Consider the following 21853-nt stretch of genomic DNA (forward strand, 5'->3'; position numbering starts at 1 on the left):
AGCTAGGGTTCTCACAAAAACTAAAAGAACATTACTCCAATTCTTAAGTCCCTGCACTGGCTTCCCGTAAGTGACAGAATTGACTTCAAAGCACTACTGCTTGTTTATAAATCACTTAATGGAGCAGGACCTAAATACCTCTCAGACATGCTTCAGCAGTACACACCCTCCAGACCTCTCAGGTCTCAGGTAAAAAACCTGTTAGTAAAACCTGCTGTTAGAACTAAACATGGTGAAGCAGCTTTTAGCTGCTATGCGGCTCAGCTCTGGAACCTGTGGTGTCAAATTATAATTAACTACTTCGTAATCAGAAGAATTATGACAAAGCAATAGAATACTGCAGAAGGTGTAGCTTTAATCCAACATTGAGTATGGGTTCGCGAAGCCAACTACTAACATCCTGTCTTACACAGCTTATATACCTCTTTCCAGTAGCATCACTTGTTTTGATCAACTGACCAAATAGAATAGAGCTCCTATGTCCTTCTTACCTCTTTTGGTAATACATATGTGCCTAGGTATTTATTCTATTTCTACAAAGGACCTTTGACCTGAGCTGAACAACTGCTAGGGATGTTCAATCTCTCCTATGCATTCATATCCTGATAGGTAAACGTCTGGCCCCCAAGCTTGTGCATACCTTAGCTATAATTACCCCTGCTCTTTCCACCACACAGAGGTTACACATTAGCCCAATGTATAGAACATCTTTTAGCACTACTACAGAATATCTTATCAGGAGGCTTTATAAAAAATCACCACAAACCAACTTTCGGATGACATTAAAAAGGACCCAACTATAGCCAGTTTTAAATCTAGACTTAAGACCAAACTGTTCTCAGATGCTTTCTGCTAACTGCACTGAGTTACAAATTATGAATCTGTCTTGACAATTATTCTACCTTGTGTCTTTTATTTTGTCTTTTTAATCATTCTCTATTTTTAAGTTTTATGTTTTCTTTTTATTATGATCTTTAACTTTTGAACTATTCTTTGACTATATTGCCCTTCTATGCTTTTATTTGTTATTATTGTTTGGTTTTGTTTATGTAAAGCACATTGAATGACCTCTGTGTATGAAATGTGCTATATAAATAAACTTGACTTGACAAGGAAAAATCAACAATAAATCAATATTTGCCAGGGGTATGAATAATTTTTTTCCTGACTATACACAGATAACCATAGTACAAAGTTAGTATGATTGCAGCATTACTTTTTTTCCTAGATCCTATAAACACACACACCGTAGACACACAGGCACACACACTGTCACACACACACACACACCGTACACACACAGGCACACACATACTGTACATCCTGCTGTGTTTGTGGGCTCAAATGTCTCCGAGGGAGATTCCAGAAGGTGGGCTGTGTGAGCTGGACCCTGTGTGCCAGGTGTAGGAGAGCCAGAGCGGGCCGCCGCACCCACCCCCACCGGCTGCCTATGCCAGCGTAGCTCCCAGCATGCACACACACACATAGACACACACACACACACACACACACACACACACACACACCCCCGCCCTCTGGATAGCCTCTCAGAGACAGGATGGATGGATGTGGCTGTGCTGGGAGGGGACGTGTTGGCTGTGTAGTGGGGATGGAGATGGAGTTGTCTGGACGAGCCCTTTCCAGCCACACAGGCTAGCAGGCCGGCAGGCAGGCAGACAGACAGGCTGGCTGGGGAGAGACTCCCAGAGGCCAGTGTTCAGGCTCGACTGTTGGACGTCCTCATCCATCCTCCCAGACACACCTGGAACAGGCAGACTGTTTTTTACTGCATTTTTTCTCGTCTCTTTTCTTTTACTTGCCTTGTTCCGGAGAGGATTCTGTGTGTGAATGAGTACGGAAACAGTGTGTGCATGAGTATGGAAACAGTGTGTGCATGTTTAATGCCATTTATTTTGTGCTAGTGTTGTTTTTACAAAAGGGTCCAGCAAGCTGTTCAAACATCATACACACACACACACATTTTATAAAATGGCAGCACATGATAATATGAAAGGTAAATGCAGTATTAATAAGTACGTATGTGTGTGTGTGTGTGTTTGTGTGTGAGAATGGGAGAGAGACACAGAGAGAGAGAGAGAGAGGGAAAGAGACAGAGGGTGAGCGAGAGTGTGAGGGCCTCACGTGTCAGGACATGGTTAACCTGAGCTGCCTTTAAGTAGACACACACACACACAGACACTTGATTATCGGTACATGAAGAACAAGAAGGCGGCCTCATTTACATGTTTGTGTTGCCCAAACCCATCTGAGTTTGAAAGCATAACCTTGGCAGTGTCTTTTCAAACAGCACACTATTTATTTGTGCATAAATCCATGTCTGCATGTGTAAAGAAAACAACATTCTGGCTCACGGTGTTCAGAAGCCTTTACAGTATTCCATTTTATTTGTATGATTGATCTCTGTGGAGCACTGACATGAAGATAAGAAGGACTGCCGTCCCAGAAATGACCTCTTTCCAGATGACATTAAAATCGCACTTTATTTGCACTCTAAATGGCAACGTGTATATAAACAATAACATGAATCTGCAGAGGATGCTGACTGAAGGAAGGACAAATGAAACAAAAAACAGAAGTTTTTGAATAAATAAAAAAGTTCTGTACCTTCATCACACAGAAAAAAAGACTGACATTTTTTTTATTGGATTTACAGTTCAGATCTTGAGATTTTGCATCCCTGCTTCACACAAGAGAGAGAGAGAGAGAGAGAGAGAGAGAGACACTTTTCCTTGCCACATAAAGAAAACAAAAGAACCACCTTTGAAATAAGCTCCTCGTCTAGCAGGTGACGAGTAATGACTAAAAGCATGTTTAAAACAAATGCATCTCGATCACCACATGACGTCCTAGGATCGGGGCAGAGCCCATCTCTGGTGCACACATGCTCTATCTCCACCCTAGTGGTTGTCCACTGTATGAATTGTGTCCGTGTCCAGGATGGTCAGTGACAGCCATTTTGTACCAAATCATGAAAATGCGCTTGCCTCCAACCAATTCTGCATGTCAGTAACCCCCACCCCCACCCACTCTTATTTAGGGTCCTCTATTATCGAGGACCTTCCCGCGTCCTCCTCTGCCATTAAAAATGACACGACAAGCTCTCGCTTCACCCTGATCCGTGACCTGACTAGCACTTAAAGGTAAATAAATCAAACGAAGCAATGCAATTACACTATGGACATTATAGTGCAATATTTCCTATACAGAACGTAGCCCCACTCTGCTCTAACCTACATATTTTTTATTGTGCTGACATGAGGGGTCCAAGTCATGAGATGCACATTTCTTCTCTGACGGGAGTGGCCATGGGCATTTTACATTGTAGGCATGCAAATGACAGTCAAACAAAAGCGGACCTCCCTGCCCATCCTGGTGCTCTCCTCTCCCTGTTGGACTGCTTAGCCCTCGTCCACCACCTCCTCCTCCTCCTCCTCCGGCCCTAGCCTCCCTCCTCTGGGCCCTGGAGCTGGGGGGCTCTACTTCACATGACTGCATGCCAGTTCTCAGGACACAGAAACGGCGACAGAATGTTTTTTTTTCTCCAGCAAAAGATTTGAGGGAGCTCACTGTAAGCCTTAAGATGAAGTTGACATGATTGACATGCATTGAAATGCCTGAACGAAACAGAGTGATTTTTCTTTTCAAATAATCTTTGGACAGGGGTCAAATATGGGAGCCTGGAGGGGTCTAGGGGTCAAAATGAGAGCCTGGAGAACCAGAATCGCATAAGAATACTGATTATATGGCCACCCCTCAAATACGAAGACACGCTCGGGCAAGGCGAGGGGGCTAAAGAACGGTCAGTCAGGAGGAGAATGGCCACTGTCCTTTCTGTTCAAACACAGTGCATGACCCCGGCAGGGCCCAGCCAATAATACCACAGAGAATCAGACACACAGATAGAGAGAACAGAAATAATCACACAAGCGTAGTAACCTAACATTGCTTCCTTCTCAAAGACCCAGTCAAACTGGTCATACACCAATAGAAAAATACAATTCAATGACTTGATAAAAAAAAGATGAAATTCAAACAGATACAAAATGAACACTAAACAAAACAGAAATATTACTTTCTCATTCGTTAGTCCATACATTTTTTTTTAAACTGGTACAATCTTAAAGAGTGTTTTACGAAAAACAAACAACAAAAATCGCCTTTACTACAGAATGAGCCATTCCATGAAGACTTGGTGTTCTAAATGAGGGATGTATTTGTTTAAAGTCAGACCTGGAGTCCTGACTTATCAGAGATGTGAGGCTTGCTGTCAGAGTTATTGACTTCAAACAGTGTGAGCTGTCGAAATCCCCTTCGCAAGAAAATAAAGTTGCAACCACCAAAAAAGAAAAACATCATGAGCATGACTGTAGAAAAGTTTATTCCCTTTCCCTACAGCTTTCTCTGTCTTCTCACTAAGAGTGTGTGTTTTTCCCTCCGGCTGAGAGTGAGAGAGAGAGAGAAGAAAAGAGAGAAAGGAGAGAGAGAGATATGGAGAGACAGCGTGTTAAGAGGCGAGTATTAAGCACTGTAAAGACGAGAAGGCTCCTGCTGCTCCCTGATCCTCCTGCACATTGCCTGGAGACCTCTTCACATCACACTCACTTGCTATTTAGGTTATGTCCAAAAAATATCCAGCCTAATGCACATTGTTTCGTGTTCCTTCCTATCCACCTTCCACTGGCTTAGCCGAAGTGTGGAAGAGGTCACCTCCTCTTCCTCATCCCTCTGATCATGCCCACATTCGGGCTAATCATGCGTTTGACACGATTGTGTCTATCCATGACACGGTGTGATAACTGGCCTTTGGGGGCTTGTTAGACTACATTAATCATGATTTGTTATGAATGCGTTAAGTGGCCTGCTCGACGATGTTTCGTGTTTTCATGTTTGTGCATTCACTCGCTCAGTTTGTGCCTATAGGCAAGCAGTTAACTGGCTGGTCATATCAGCACATGCTCTCCTGCACACACAGAAGGCAAAAGCACTATGACACTCACACAGAAAATCTTTGCAAAAGGGCATGTCGACGTGCGAAGCAGAGTTGGAGGATAAAGCAAACGAAAACAACACAAATCCAGCCTGAAGAGCATAACACTGTTTGCTAATCGAACACGCTGGTCACCAGGCTAGATATCGACTCGAGTGTAAAGTTTGTCTGTGTCTTCTTCTGAAAGACCTGGTTTGCAGTATCTATCACAAACGATTTCCTATAAAGGCATAGAGAGCTTGAAACGACTTAATGGACAATTTCCAAAAACAGTAAGTGCCAAACAAAGTTTCAGGAAAGAGAGAGAAAAAAAGCAAGATACAGAGAGGATAAGAAAAAACAAACTTCCAGCCTGAATGCAGAAATGAATGACAAAGTACAGTCTGATACTTATCTTGAATAGCATTACCATCAATTCTAACAGGATAAAATATGTAAAGTATAAACAGTAATGCATGACAAGAGGAAATCTCTATTTTTAAGGTTTTATTTTTTTTAAAGTAGAAACACTGTACATAAATTACTTTCTCTGAGACTAATATTGAAATACGGATAAGTGGATTTACTTTCTTTCATCTTTAAAAAAAAAAAATCCATAAAGATTATTCTCATGTCTCAGTTAAAAGCTCGATTGGATATGATTCTTTTTATTCTTTCACATGTCGCTCTTTTATTTGAATTCTATTTTACGCCTCTCCCGCACCTCATCATGGACGTGGCCCCTAAGCCCAGTGGCTCGGGGCCCGGGCCCCACAGGACCCCTCGGATGCAGGCGCGAGAGTGTGAACATCACTCCAAGGAGTGTCCTTCCCACAGAGAGAGAGAGCCACATGGCTTCACTTGTGTAGCTCGCAGCTGTACACCACACAGAGCTGAACTGCCCTACCCGCCAACCAAACAAGTGATTTCGCTTTTTTTCCATCTCTCCTAAGCCGTCTCTTCCTATTAGGTCAGCCAATCAGGACGTGCCGGGGGATGTGATATGAACGTTGTCGGAGTGTTCTCACTCCGGAGAAGTGCAGTGGTATGCGTTACTGTATGTAAACACTTCAAATCGTCCGTCTGCTTTGTTTTTCTCCTTCTTGTTTCTGTGTTTGAAGCAGGTCACCTCTAAGGTTGACAGTAAAAAAAAGAAAGAAATGAAGAAAGAAAGAGAAGTTTTTTTTTTTGTTTTCAACTTTTACAAAGTGAAGAGTCTTGGTTTGTTCTTCTGAGGAGAAGTCCGTAGTCACTTCCACGCAGAGAGGCGGGCCAAACGTGAACCACGACTCAGACTGTCCTGGTCCAGGCTATGTTCGGGTCAGACTGTCCTGGTCCAGGCTATGTTTGGGTCATTTTACTGCTTAAAAATTGAGACATTTTCTACATGGCAACTGCGTTAGACTGAGATGACCCTACACAAGGCGCTAGCTTGAAGCCTCCTATGGTCTTCTGAAACAGCGAGGCTCCATATATATCTGAATATGTATCTGTATATGTCTTTGTGTGTGAGTGTGTGTGTGTGTGTGTTTGGATGTGAGAGTGGGAGTGTATTTAAACATGTTTGTGTACAGGACACAGACAGGGGGAGGGTTGAGCTCAACAGTCTCTTTGGCGGATGGATATGTGACAGGTGGGTGGGTGGGGGGTTAAGGGGGGACGAGGGAGTCCGGCAGGTCGTCGGGCAGGCGTGGAGCGGGAGATGAGGCCGCGCGTGTGCCGTCGTGTTACCTCTTCCCGATCTCGCTCTGGCGCAGGAACTGGATGTTGTTGGCGCTGTCGGCCAGCTCGGGGTACTGCTCCACTGACAGCACGTAGTAGCCGTCATAGCCCTGCACCTTGCCGTTGCTCAGCAGCTGCCGCTTCTCACCCTCCGGCCCAGGGCGCCCTCGCCCTCCTAAGACACCGCTGCTGCGGCATACGCCACGCCTGGGCCAGCGCCCGCTGCCTGGCCTGCTCCAGCACGCGCGCCTTCTCCTCGTCCAGCGTGGAGCCGTAGCGCACGTGCAGCGCCAGGGCGCCGTACTGCAGCTCCACGTCGGCCAGGCGTCGCGTGCGCCCGTTCACCACCGTGGTGGACTGCGACACCGTCACGTTGACGCCGCTGTCCAGCGCCTTGCGGCCGCTGGTGAGCCGCAGCATGCCCAGGTCGTTCTCGGGCAGCGTTGTCTTGATGAAGTAGTGCGTGTCGCGGCCCTCCACCGTGAAGTGGAGGTCCTCCAGGTAGTAGGCGTGGTTGAGCACCGTGGCCACCTTGATGCAGTCCTCGTTGGCGATGTTGAGGGCGCTGGTCAGCACGCGGCCCTGGCTGATGGCCATCATCACGCCCTTGCCGATGAGCGACTTGACGGTGGCGAACCACAGCCACGGACGCTCCCCGCTAGGCCGCCGCCGATTCAGCTGGATCTCCGGCATGCGCTCGAACGACAGGAACGCCTTGGCCTGGTGCGTCACGGCCTGCTGCACCCCAGAGATAGACTGCAGAGAGGAGAGACAGAGAGTGAGAGAGAGAAGCAGAGAAAGAAAGGGGGAGAGAGATAGAGAGAGAGAGGGAGAGAGAGACAGAAAAAGAAAGGGAGAGTGAGAGAGAGATAGAGAGAGGGAGAGAGAGAGAAAGAGTAGACACATTAAGAATGGGCAGCAGAGTGCCTGCATTGAGTTGGATAATGGTATACTTTAAAAACAAAACATCTTCAAATGTCTAACAAAAGCGCAAGTTTTTTTTCCTTTAATCTTCTTAGTGTCAGCTTGAAGGGGGCAAAGAATAAAAGTTGACAGAACTTGCTTATTACCAAAGGGACTTTCGGGGGAAAATAAATTCAGCAAACACAACAACACCACCGACAACAGAAGTGGTGAGGGGTATTACTTTTGATAGAATGCGAGAATGTTGTGCTTTGAGTCCAGCTTGTTAATTACACACAGTAATGCGACTGTCATGCTAGGACAATTACGGCAAGAAGCTGACTCATTTGCACTTGAAACGCTGGCGGATAATGACCCTATTTCCAGCCAAACTGGTAATGATTTAGCGTGGGATAATTGGTCTCTCTGTTGGCTGAACTGAGGACCACCCTGACTTTGTTTGCTTCTTCTCCATGTGTGCCTTAGGAGGCTAAAACAACACGTAGCTCCAGCCACACAGACAAGCGTCTGAGAGCCCTGGCTAAGGGAATGGGAAAATGGGAAGAGTCAGGGAAGGAGAGAGAGGATAAACAAACTGCGGAGGAATAATGAAATGAAAAAGGGATGGACGAAAGGGGCAGATGGTCATACACACCGGCAGGTCATCCCACAGCTGACTCTTCCTCATCTCCAGCGAAGGCTGCGTCAGGTCAAACTTGGGGATGGGGAATCCAGGGATGGCATTGTGGAGATGGAACCCGAACGTCACCAGCCAGATGTTGACATCTGCGGTGCAGTAAAGGAGGGAGGGAAGAACCAACATGGAAAATTAGTGTCATTCAAGAATGTTCTGTTAGCACTGCTCCTAATGGCCAAACCATGAATGTCTAATCCTGACTGTCTGAGTCTGATCCTGAGTCTGGCAGTGAGACATTTCTGGTAAGCTGACCTAACTTGACAGGAAGCCTGGGGGCAAACATCCAAACCTATGTTCACAGCTCTGCCAGCGCAAACAAAGCCATCCCGCTCCAAAAATAAAATAAAAAAGTGGCCGACATATTTGAACTCAATTTTAGCAGGCGCACGAAATGCCATGATCCTTTGATTAAAGATGAATGTTTTCATATCACATCCTCTAATTACATCCTACAATCCAAAGTACAGTATCGCTTTGAAAACTAAGGCTCCCTATTTCCCCGAGAATGTGCTTTCATATGTAGCCAGCCTACGTCTCCAAACCTCTCCACATGATGAATGAATAAAAACACCTTGTTCTGCCTTTCGTGTAACCTCACCTGTGACGTACTCCTTGACCTCATGCACCTTGCTGACGGGGTTGTTGTTGCGGAACATGTACAGATTGAACGGCATAGGGTCCTTTCCCACCCGCTTCCAGGTGGCGATGTCCGGTGTGGTCCAGCGGCCGGCCGGGATGTCGTAGTCTCGTTCGCCGAAGTGCAGCAGCCGGGTCAGCGGGTCGTACAGGCCGCCGTGGAAGCCGATGACCAGCTGGAAAGCAGGGTTGGAGTCGAAGTAGATCTCGCCGAACGCCGTGTAGTGGACCTGCTTGAGCAGGCGCCCGTTGCTGCTGAAGACGGCCAGTGGCGTGCCGGTGTTGTCGCAGGCGATGTAGAACTCCTCGCCGCTGCTGATCTCCATGGCGAACAGGTGGCCCTGCAGGTCGTAGTAGAGCGAGGTGATCTCCGAGCTGGAGTGGTTGTAGACGTGTGTGATGCGCGTCGGGTAGCTGAGGTCGGCGTAGAAGAACTGCAGGTGCTGGCCGAGGCTGTTGCGCGAGGCCAGTCGGCGTCCGAGGCCGTCGTAGCGGTACTGGATCGTCCAGCCACGCCTCTTGCTGTGCACGCCAGACCAGCAGGCCCCTTGAGTTGTAATTGGAAGATCTCGTGTGCCGCTGACGCGAGGGAAGCCGCCCCTCGTCCAGCCGGTACTGGACGTCGCCGAGACGCGTGATGCGGTCACGCAGGTCGTAGCGGAGCGGCGTGAGCCGGGCGCTGTTGCCGGGGTTGAGCAGGTGCAGGTTGCCGTTGAGGTCGTAGTTGTAGCGCCACATGATCTTCTCGTTGAGATAGACGGTCTGCAGCTGGCCGTCCACGTCGTACTCGTAGCCGTACTTGGTGGTATTGGCGAAGGGCCCGATCTTGATCTCGCGCTTGGTGACGCGGCCCACGTTGTCGTACTGGATGGTGATCCAGTAGAGGAGTGAGCGGAAGATCTCGTACTGGATCTCCTTGATGCGGCCGTGCGCGTCAAAGTGCTTGGTGTAGGTCATCACCGCCGTGGAGATGATCTGGTTGATGTCGTAGTAGATGACCCCGAACTTGCCGAACTGCTCCACCTTGCCCGAGATGTCATCGAACTGGTAGAGGTCGATGGGCAGCGGCGTCTCGTTGATGACCCCCTGCATGCTGGTGACCCGGAAGCTGTTGTCATAGGTGTAGTCGAAGCGCGCGTTGACCATGCCGTCTTCGCTGAAGCGGAAGATCTGCCGGTCGACGAGCGGGCCCACCTGCCGGTAGCGGATGGAGCAGATGAAGCCCTCGCTCTGCAGGTTGACCGTCTTGAGCACGCCGGCCGTCTCGTCGTAGGTGAAGCTGACGCGCGTGCTGTCGTACAGGATCTCGGCCAGCTTGTTCTGACGCCGGTACTTGTAGAGCACGCGCCGGCCCGTGCCCAGGTGGGCCACGCGCAGCAGCTGACCGTCCTCGCTGTAGTCCACCGTCACCGATGCGTTGCTCTCCGGCGGGTTGTAGATGTTGCGGTAGTAGCCCACAGAGCGGATGGTCTGCATGGTGTGCCGCGCCACGCTGGGCATGGTGATAGCCGACAGACGGTCCTGCATGTCATAGTCGAAGATGTACTGCCGCTGGCTGTGCAAGAGCAGGACCATGGACTGGAGAGGTGGACAGGGGGTTCAAGCAGAGCGATAGAGAGAGAGAGAGAGAGAGAGAGAGAGAGAGAGAGAGAGAGAGAGAGAGAGAGAGAGAGAGAGATAAAGAAATGCAGAGAAAATGGGGGGACAGAACAATTAATTACACTAACAAGCATTTAAAATGCAAATGGGCTGTAAATGCAGGTATTAACATTCCATTTGGGAAACAATTTCTTCCCTTAATTGAGTTCTCCTTGACCCCGGCATGTCTAAGCGCAGACCTGTTTAATGCACTCAGATGCGTAATTCTAAAGTGAGCCGCAATTACTGGCTCGGGCCCCATGCCGTGTCTATACTTATCTCATAAGCTAAGCTCCACTGAGCGTTGCGATCACTTAGGCAAACAACAGGTAATTACCTACTTTGAATATCGCCTAAAGGTAGAAGCGGGACTTTTGATGGACACCAGAAAAAAAACAAAAAGAGGATCAAGAGGGATGCTTTTAAAGTGAAAAACGCAAACTCCTGTGAGATTAGTGGATCATGTCCACCGAGTGGGCGTGCCTTGGTGAGATAGGAGGACCACAGAGAGGGGCTGTGGAGAGTGTGAGAAAAAGCGGCCATCACACACACACATTGAGCTTTAGCGACCTGCGCAATGTGAGATGGAAGTGTGTGTGTGTGTGTGTGTGTGTGTGTGTGTGTGTGTGTGTGTGTGTGTATGTTGCTCTGTACCTTCTCATCCAGCGTTCTTTCTCGCAACCAAACCTCGATCAAGGGGATGGGAGCAACTATTTCCAGTACTAATGCATTGATTGAGTGAGTGAGTGAGTGAGTGAGAGTAGTCTTTGTGCTTCTGTGTGTGCTTGGTTTGTGTGTATTTCTGTGTAACTGTGTGTGTGTGTGTGTGTGTGTGTGTGTGTGTGTACACGTGTGTGATAGACTGTGCTTTCATGTGTCTGTCACTCCACTGTGGCATCCAAAGCTGCTGGGTGGCATGTGTTTGTGTGTTGATAGTGTTCTTCCTGGTCACGCTACCTGGGTAGGCGGAAGCACTGAGCGCCAGGCCCCATGCATTTTTAATGCACTCAGGGGACTCCATTTTATTTCCCTGCTCTTCAGATGGAGGAAAAAGTTTACTTTCCACCGCAAGTAAACAAGCTTGCTCTCTCTCTCTCTGTCTCTCTCTCTCTGTCTCTGTGGACGACGGATGTGTGGACAGGAAAGTTGACTTTCAGACGCTGCTCACGTCTGGGGCATCTCTGATATTTTAAAAAACAAAGAGCTCCTTAAGTGTTCATCTCTGATCTATCCAGATCATAGGGCTCCCAAAGAACGGACTCACAAGAGCCAAAATGTTTGGAGGGTTTTTCCACTACTTAGGAGTTCAGGGCCTAGAGACAGAAAGTGGGAAAGACTTTGGATTTTCCCATGTGTGAGTCCTATTTTAGGATTGCCTATAGGAGGTCCCTCTTTCTCTTTTCCTCTCCTCTCCTCTCTCCTTCAGTTTCTCTCTTTCTCTCTCTCTCATCTCTCTCTACTCATCTTTCATCTCTCTCTTCTCTCTTATCTCTCATCTCCTCTCTGTCTCTCCTCTCTCTCTCCTCTGCTTTTTGCAGGACTGTAAACCTCAGCTCAAGCCTCCCCACTCCCCTGAGCCTCATTTCTGCAGCCATAACTTTGACTTTAGGAGGCCCTGCTAAGCCATCTCCCCCCTAAACCACACACACACACACACACACACACACACACACACACACACACACACACACACACACACACAATTTAAAGATTTCCCATCCCAAGTCATTTTCAGTGCTCTCTTTCTCTCTCTCCTCTCAGGTCCTCCGCCCCCATAATTCTTGGCAACCTTTTGACACTCATTGCTTTCAGGGGAGTCTCAATTATTTGTTGTTTTTCTTTTACAAAATAACTCTCCTCTTTTCTTCACTGTCATTAATAATACACACTCTCGCTTGCACTCCACAAATAAATCCAGACGCCGTACGCATCTCACAAGGGCTCGCCGGGTCCGGCCCGGGACTGAGCCAGCAGTGCTAAGCTCCCTATAAAGTGCGGGAGTGGAGGCGGTTATTGCATGCTGGAGACACAGCTGTGCGCTTGTCCACTGGGGCTTTCCCAAAGGTCAGACTGCAGTCAGCACCGCTGCGGCATTTCTGGCTTTACAAACTTGGACAGGTACAGCATTAGGATCATATTTTGTTAAATTACAGTTGGCCTAAGAAAATGAGACTCTGTCCAAAGGCCTGGAGGAGAAGGGTAGTGGGGAGTGTGTGGGGGTGTGTGTGTGTGTGTGTGTGGGGTTTGCTGGCCCTGCTGAAAGGCCTGCTTAAGAGCTTATGTTTCTGCCGTATAAGGTGCATTCAGAGGAGAAATATGAAGACTAGTCGACTTTCCCTTGCGCTAAGCGGTGCTCCAGAACTGAAGTTTCCCTGAATGTGATCCGATTTGTCAACATTTGAACCCGCTTGTCACCTTCTCATGTGAGTCCCTCTGTTCCTCAAGACAGACGGACAGACAGAGTAGTAAATGTGAGCAAACGTGCTGGATGACTATAGCCTAAGAAGTCGGAGCACTGAAAACCCATGACATTTTGCAACAAGCTCCTTCACAGAAAAAAACAGATGGTGCTCAAGCCGAATCCTTCCCCTGTTTGCACTAGCCATCTCAGGTCCAGCTAGCTGACCCTCCTCCTCGGCCTGCTCACCTTATCCAGGTAGGTGTAGCTCCAGGTCTTGCCGTCGGCGAAGGTGCGCGAGACGATGCGTCCCTGGCTGTCGTACTCCACGCGCTCGGAGGTGGGACCGCGCTGGAGGCAGGTCACCTGGCCCGTACTGGAGTAGGTGAGGTTGACCGACATCAGTTTGCTGCTGGGCACCCACAGCGTGGGGTGTCCCGACGAGTCGTAGACGATCTTCAGCAGAAACTTGCGATGATCGTTTGAGATCTTCCGGCCTCAAGCAGCTGCTCGATCAGAGTCCACCGAGAGCAGGTTCCTCCCATTGACCTTGGAGAAGAAGAAGAAGAAGAAGAAGAAGAAGAAGAAGAAGAAGAAGAAGAAGAAGAAGAGGGAGAAGAAAAAGAAGAAAAGAAATCAGGAAGTGAACAGAACAGAACAGATGAGATGAGAATAAATGGTGTACAAATGAACATGGTGAATGATTGCCACAGGTCCTTAAAGTCAGTCAGTCAGATGCGGTGCCATTCGTCAGCGGGGCTGTGACGGCCTGTTTGTTTAAGGCGCATGATTGACGATCTGATTGATTCTGGAGTGCGACGCTAAACTCGTTTAGAGGAACCTTGATGCGAGTGCGGGAGGATCTGATGAGCTGCTTCTCCGATGGCTGTTCATTACACAGAGAGTGTCGCTGGCACTCGCTCAAAACTCTGTGTGTCCCTCCCGAGCCACCACCTCTCCATCTCACTCTGTTTGGCACAAATGGGGATGGCTGATGCTTGAGCATCATATGGGAGGAGGATATGCATACCATATCACATACACACACACACACAGACACACACAGTTCAACACACACCACAGTGCTTTTTCATAAACCCCGACGCAGATGATGGATGGAAACAAAGAGAGAAAAAAACCAAACAATCAATCCTAAGTTGTCCAGGGGGCTGTGACAGGGTGGGTTACACTAATGCGCAACCTCTGCAGAAATGATGAGAAGGTAATCTTGTGTGTGTGTGTGTGTGTGTGTGTGTGTGTGTTTGTGTGTGTATGTATGTGTCTATGTATATGTGTGTGTGTGTGGGTGTAAGTGTGTGTGTGTGTGTTTCGGATAGTGTGTGTGTGTGTGTGTGTGTATCAGACAGTGGCGAAGGCACAGTATGGAGATTAACCTCTCAGGAGCCCACCAGAGTCATTCCTCATCATACCTCCATTCCCCCTCGCCTCCCGGAAAAAACACTTCAAGTGCTCCTTTGATGTAGACGAGACAAAACGCTCAGACGCTCCGAGACGACGGGGAGAGAGAAAGTGGAAATTGAGAGAAAAAAAGAGAAAGTATACACAACGATAACACAAAATCACACCCATTTCCCTAATCACCAGGCTGGGTGACACTAATCTGCGTTTGTATCGAGCGTGGGTAAAGAAAACGGGTGTTTTTGGTTGAAGTGGCGCTGAGGGCTGTTTGAAATGGAAACGGACTCCGCAAACAGTCTCTGATCGACGCTGCTGCCTTTGCCTTGCCGTCGCTGGTGTCAGTCCCCACAGCTGACAGCCACTACTTTGCCCAGACATAAACAAGCGCTCCCCGAGCCATTAGCATATGGATGTGGCATATCTGACAACTCCCTCGGAGGCCTTCCATGACGGGACTCATGTTCCAAAAACATTAGGCTTTGAGAAATCGCACCCACTAGTCAGCGTGTTGCTAAAAATCATTTGTTTCAGAAGTGAATCCACTGATCGCCATTTTTCTTGATTCACGATGACAAACTCGACGAGCTAACAAGGCCTCTTTAAGGGAAGAGATGTGCTTTTGTATTGTCTATATGAATATATGTATGTATGCACTGGGATGCACGGAGCACATAAAAGCTGGGCTGTAATAATGTGGTATGCACTTAATTTCAACTGGCAAACGGAAATGGGATCTCCATTTGTAAACAGTAAGGACAAACACAGCTACCAGCTACTTAATCATCAACTGGCCAAAGATACCACAGGAATTGGCCAACACATATTAAACCATCTATCACACTACCAAGCTTGACTTTGATAAATGATATAGTGCTTTGCTCATGCTAATTCCTTTAGAATTATCCAGTATTATATTCTCCCATTTATTCTGCACAGATCTTTGTGTGTGTATGTGTGTGTGTGTGTGTGTGTGTGTGTGTGTGTGTGTGTGTGTGTGTGTGAGCTGAGACCTACCCTCAGCTTTCGTCCAAACACGATGACCTTTCCTCGCGTCTGCTCTTTGCGGAAGCGCCACTCCACCAGGTTCTGGCCGCTCTCCCCGGGAAGGGTCATGTTCCTCCGGGCCACCGTAGGGTTGGCGGGCCCTGCCAGGATGTGCGGCTCCGTCTGGTAGTGTGTGTCCATCCCGTTGGCGTAGATAACGCGCAGGGAGTTATCATAGCCCACCTGGTAGCTGTTCCTCAGTTGGTCTATGGAAGGAAACAAAGCATCGGAGCCTTAGGCAGAGATAGGGGGACAAATGTGGTATTTTATAAGATGACATTTTCACTGTAAAGAATAAAAGTCTGTGTGTGTGTGTGTGTGTGTGTGTGTGTGTGTGTGTGTGTGTGTGTGTGTGTGTGTGTGCATGGGTGTGTGCGTGTGTGTGTGTGGGTGTGTGTGTGTGTGTGTGTGTGTGAATAGGGCTGGGCATTTCATCATGGTCACCTTGCACCAGTGTGTAGAAGGAGTCTATGGAGGAGAGGTTGGTGGTGATGCTGACGTCATCCTCGCGGCCAGACGTCTCGATGTCCACCGTCAGCGCAGGCTTCATGTCGCCATGGAGACTGGTAATGACGCCGGTGGGGAAGGTGACATTGGTCAGGCGTCCCTCGCTATCGTAGCTGTGAGGCACACACACACACACACACACACACACACACACACACACACACACACATTAGAAGCTGTGTTTTTTTGTAAGGTGAGGGACCACACACTAATTACAGGCTGTGTGTGTGTCTCTCTCTCTCTCTCTCTCTCTCTCTCTCTCTCTCTCTTTCTGTCCTCTGTGTGGGCACTCCTTCACCTCTGCACTGCCCAGAAGTACTGTAGGGCATATATTACCCCCTGGGTCCACAGCTATGTAAACACACAGACAGGCAAGGGCCGCCCTCAGAGACCCCTGCATCTCTCTCTCTCTCCTAAGCGCACTCACGCTGAGGGAGGTGGATGTGATTGATTTTCTTAGGCCCAGTGCATTATGGGTCACTGGGGAGTGTGTGTGTGTGTGTGTGTGTGTGTGTGTGTGTGTGTGCGCATGTGTGTAATTGTCTGTAGGGGAGTGTGGGTGGCATGGAGTCAATGCTTCCTGCTGGAGTGCTCAATGCCTGTTCTGCACTGAAAGCAGCAAGAGATGTGTGTGGCGCTCCTTGAGCACAAAATGGCCGCCAACGCCGGCATTTGTCTCTGGAGTGGTGATGGTGATCGAGAGGCAAGTGTGAGCCTGAAGGTCAGATACGATGCGGAGTGATTGATGCAGAATTATTATTTCGCTGAATGCGGTGCTGCGCTGACAGTGAACGTGTTGAAGTTAAGTGTGGAGGGGCCACATTGGATCAATGAAACAGTAGAGTGGAGTCTGAATGAATGGGCCTTTTTCTCTGAACGGGCCTTTTTCTGTGAAGAGACGGTGCTTGTTAAATTAAATGAATGGTGGGGTTGGAGAGGGCTTGTCAAGTTGAAATGACTGAACAAAAAGTGAAATGAGCTGTGGGGAAAATCTATGCTGAGTTGAGTCTGAATTGAGCGGAGAAGGGGTGTCGGAGAATGAGCAAGCGGTTAAATTGAACACTGAATAGTTGAATAAATCAGAACAGTGTATTGGGAGATGGACCTGCTCATGTCTGATTGAAAGCAGGCCCTCTGGGCTTCAGCTCTCAGTGAGAATATGTGTGTGTGTGTGTGCTTGTGTGCTTGGTGTGTGTGTGTGTGTGTGTGTGTGTGTGTGTGTGTGTGTGTGTATGTATGTGTGTGTGTGTGTGTGTGTGTGTGCTTGTGTGCTTGGTGTGTGTGTGTGTATCCGTGCGCTTGTGTGCGTGTGTGTATGACTGCTTGTGTGCATGGTGTGTGTGTGTGTGACTGCGTGTGTGCATGGTGTGTGTGTGTGTCAGTGGTTTGGCCCTAGCACAGAGATATGCATGCCCCCACCCCACTCCAGTCCCAGTGACACACTCCCAGTGACAGCTGTACAGCATGACATGGCTCAAACTGTGCCCTTGCGCTGACACACTTCCTGTCTGGCGGTCTCTGTGGCAATAGCCGCGCGGAGTCTTGCAGACAGACATGCTGTCCCAACAGTCTGTCACAGTCGGTGTGTGTGTGCGGCTGGCTGTGTGTGTGTCTCTCTCTGTGTGTATGTGTGTTTGTCTGCGTGTGTGTGTGTGAGAGAACTTTTTTTTTGTAGACATGCCTGCCTGTCTGTTTGAGTGTGTTTGTGTGTGTGTGTGTGTGTGTGCGCGCGCGCGTGTTTGTCAAATTGTGAAAAGTCGGCTGGCACATAGTGTGACAGAGAGAAAAGAGTGAGAGAGAGAGAGAGAGAGATAGAGAAAAGAGAGAGAGAGACTGGGCGCTGTCTATCTGATCAAAGCACCGGCGAATGTGGCGAGGCGGGGAGATGAAATTGCGGCTTTGATACGACTGCAGCGGGCGCTACCCAGTGCTTTTGCTGAGCGCTGCGCTACTCAGCGGCACTGCTGACCAGACACCCAGAGAGCCGGCTCAGGTTTCCCACAAACGCCCATCTGCAGTCTGGCCTTATCAACAAAAGCATCTCCCCAAGTAACAATGACAAAAAGAAACGGTGCTTACTCGTAGAAGGTGGTCCAGCCAATCTGAATGCTCTTGGTTGCCAGGAGACCGCTGTTGCCATGGTAAGTGAGGAGCACAAGCTCCTGCCCCTGTGCCGTGAGGGTCTTCAGGCCGCCGTTGGTGCCAATGGTCAGCCAGATGACCTGGTTGTCGGGAGCGACCACCACGCCACCCGTTAGCCGTTGTCACATGGCGACAAGCGTTGTTGCCGCTGCTGTCGGTGACGGCGGTCACGTCGTCCTCGTTGCTGTAGCTGAAGTTGTACTTGTAGTCGCCGGTGACCAGGCTGGCCGTGTACTGGTGCGTGCCGTTGGCGTCGAACGCGTACAGCTCCTGCTCGGACGCCGAGGCCACCTCGTAGAGGCCGGAGGAGCCCACGGGCGGTCGGTTGCGACGGATGGCGCGGATGCGGATGTTGCCCAGGTCGGCCACGAAGAGCGCGCCGTCCGGCGCCACCACCAGTGAGGAGGGCGAGTTGAGCCGCGCGTCCTTGGCGTAGCCCTCGCCAGTCTGGTAGCAGTCGCAGTTGGCGTCGTTCTTGCAGTCGCAGTCCGACGGCGCGCCGGCCAGCGGTGAGATCTCGCCGTCGGTGGACACCTGCCGGATGCGGTGGATCTTCTTCTCGTCGGTCTCGGAGATGAAGAGCACGCCACTGTAGGACAGTGCGATGGCCGTGGCGCCCTCCAGGGTGGTCTGGACGGCGCGCTTACCCATGGTGTACTCGATGCCCGGCACCTGGCAGTGCATGGGCCGCCCAGCCACGATGCGCACCTGCCGGTTCTCCGTGATCTGCAGCACCACGTTGTTGTCCAGCACGTAGATGGAGTTGTCCATGGGGTTGATGGCCAGATCTGTGGGCCACTCCAAACGCACCTGAGTGGACAAGAGGAAGGACAGAGGTAAGGTCAGAGATCTGACAGCTCACCCATAACAAGACACACACACACACACACACACATACAGGTATATATAGAGATTCTTTCTCTCGCTTATACCCACACATACACACACACACACGCACACACACACACACACACACAGGCTCACTCTCTGCACTTTAGTGTGACACTGATGAAGAAGAATCCTTTACTTCCAGAGCTTAATACATTGTGCGGCTGTGCTTTATTCAATTTGCTCAATCCAGGGTCATTTATTTTGTGTCGGGATGGATCTCCTCACTGCCTAAAGGAAGCAACCGTCTCTGGCTGAACAAAAAAAACAACCCCACAAACAAAAGCATCCACGCAGAGGGCTCCAGCACTTTTCTTATCTAAACGAGATGCGCTTTGTCCCTTACTGACTATAAGTCAGAATCTGCCTCCGTAGTCTTTAGAGAGTCTTGTAATTCTGCTACACACACACACACACACACACACACACACACACACACACACACACACACAGATACACACATGCGCACACACAGAAAACAAACACATTGTCCTTGGATCTCATTTACACTGTGTTTAAGGACGGGGTGAGGTAAGGTCTGTTTGCTCTGGATAGAATCCAAGAAAAACCACACACACATACCCAGACACACACTCACACACACACACACGCACACACACACACACACACACACACACACACACACACACACACACACCCTGCCCTGCCTCTATTTCTGAAATGAGTATGAGGACGGTCGTGTGGTAAGATCTAGTTCTGGTCTTCTTCAGAGCCTTTGGCCTTGGAGACACCCACAGACAGACAGACACACACACACACACACACACACACACACACACACACACACACACACACACGCATAGAAAGAAAGAGTGAAAGAAAAAGAGAGAGAGTGAGTGAGAGAGAGAGTCTGCATTGGGACAGCTTTGGCATCATGATATGTCCTGTCCTGACCTTGCTTTAAAGTGTTTATGAGCGTCGTGCTTAGCTGTGTACCAGCCTGCTGCGCATTTCAATTCCACAGGGAGACGTCGGGGCCGCCATGTGTGTGTGTGTGTGTGTGTGTGTGTGTGTGGAGGGAGGGAGGGAGACGGCTCACGTCTGCTCTGGAGCCTGTCGCTTCACACACTCAATTATACATGGAAGCCAGGGCCAAACTTCCACCGCACCGCAGACGACAGACATACTGCTGCTTCTCCTCTCTCTCTCTCTCTTCCTGAGAGCATGTGAGTGGGCATGGCTGAGGGGTTTGGGGGGGGGTCACTGCCCCTTTGGCCACAGCCAGCTGCACTGATTTCAGACCAGACAGCCCTCACAGGTGGGTTAGTGAGGGGCAGCAAAAGAGCTGAGAGGACAGGAAAAGAGATGGAAGTCTGGGACCTTCCGGAACAGTCTTTGAGCCCGCAGAGAGCTCCACACTCAGCCACGGCGCTACAATGGGGTGGTTGTATTTATCCAGGCGAATGATTGGGGCACCTATGTGCCGCCTGTGGCTGCGGCAGGACCCCTGGGGTGTGGGAAGCTGGGCGTGGGCGTGGGAGTGAGGCGCTGGGGAGTGAGGAGTGTCTCTCTTAACGATCCATGGCCCAGCTCACTAAAGCCACTGCAATTACTGAGCCGGTGACAGCCAGGAGCCGCTCCATCCGCGTGCTCCAACGAGTGCCACTTTATCCGTACTATATTTGTGTGTGTGTGTGTGTGTGTGTGTGAGTGAGAGAGAGAGAGAGAGAGAGAGGGAGCAAGTTTATTGTAAGAAAAATAAGGGAAAAAGACAGAAAAAAAAACGAGAAAGAGAGGGGGGGGTGAGAGAGAGACAGAGGAAGAGAGATAGAAAGAGAGGAAGAGTGAGTGAAAGAGACAGAAAGAGAGAGAGAGAGATGCCCTGTGGGAAAATATATCAGATAAAAGCTCTGCCTCTGTTTTAGAGGCAAAGAGAGGAGAGCATATGAATGAAAACCTTACACTTTTTATTATATATCACTGGACCAGCATTACAGCACTACACACACACACACACACACATATTGTATACACACACACACACATACTGTATACACACACACACACACTCCCATATAGGGTGGCATTTAACATCATTCCGAGTTTCATTTTTTGTTTTGCTCAGCAACATTTTTGCTGCTTCTTGCAAAGCCCTGGGAGACAGTCTGCACCACCATAGATTAAAAGCCTACTGAAGCTACAAAGTTTGTGTGTGTGTGTGTATGTGTGTGTGTGTGAGCACACGTGTGTGTGTGCATGTCTATCAGACAAAGTACTGGTTGTGATCGCAAGATGGGCACGGCAAGGTGATATCACAGATACCAGCAGGTGGAGCTCTAACCCTGCCAACCACCTTTCAATGGCCAAATCACTCTGTCTCTCTCAATCACTCTGTCTCCCTCAATCACTCTCTCTCTCTCACCATCTCTCTCATCACTCTCTCTCTCTTTTATACTCTCTTTCTCTCACTCTGTGGCCTGCCCTCATGCATAGAGTGTGGAGGAGCTTCTTCATTCACAGTCTGCCATCTGATCAGTCGCCTGCTCCTGTAGCTGGTCCTGGGTCAGTGGACGGTGCTTACCTGTCCGATGTGCATGCTGGTGTCGCAGGTGAGGGGCCGTGCCGAGGTCAGGTCGTTGGAGCCCAGTAGGGTGGAGATGATGCCGTTGCGGTCGATCTTCCTAATCATGGTGCCGTCCACAAAGTAGATGTAGCCATTCTTATCCACCGCGATCCCTAGAGCAAGGTGGGAAGTGGCAGGGTGAGATCGCTGATGAAACACACACACACTCACACATGCACAGATACACATGCAAAGATACACACACAACCACACACACACCCACCCACACACACACACACACACACACCTGCGTGAGGAGCAGGCAGGCAGAACACGACGACTACACAT

At 49.3% G+C, this 21853-nt stretch overlaps 1 protein-coding gene across 1 annotated transcript in view; it reads right to left on the bottom strand.

Moving 5' to 3' along the window:
* Positions 1-2376: 2376 nt before the first annotated feature.
* Positions 2377-21853, bottom strand: part of tenm3 (teneurin transmembrane protein 3) — a 212130-nt gene continuing 192653 nt past the window's right edge. Inside the window, 11 exon segments of the mRNA XM_048239387.1 lie at positions 2377-6886; positions 6888-7465; positions 8268-8398; positions 8908-9478; positions 9480-10523; positions 13231-13530; positions 15415-15650; positions 15889-16064; positions 18031-18194; positions 18196-18903; positions 21524-21678. Coding sequence (XP_048095344.1) covers positions 6715-6886; positions 6888-7465; positions 8268-8398; positions 8908-9478; positions 9480-10523; positions 13231-13530; positions 15415-15650; positions 15889-16064; positions 18031-18194; positions 18196-18903; positions 21524-21678 — 4235 coding nt within the window. The 3' untranslated portion in view covers positions 2377-6714.

Source organism: Alosa alosa, chromosome 1 (assembly GCF_017589495.1).
Source record: "Alosa alosa isolate M-15738 ecotype Scorff River chromosome 1, AALO_Geno_1.1, whole genome shotgun sequence".
NCBI lineage: Eukaryota > Metazoa > Chordata > Actinopteri > Clupeiformes > Clupeidae > Alosa > Alosa alosa.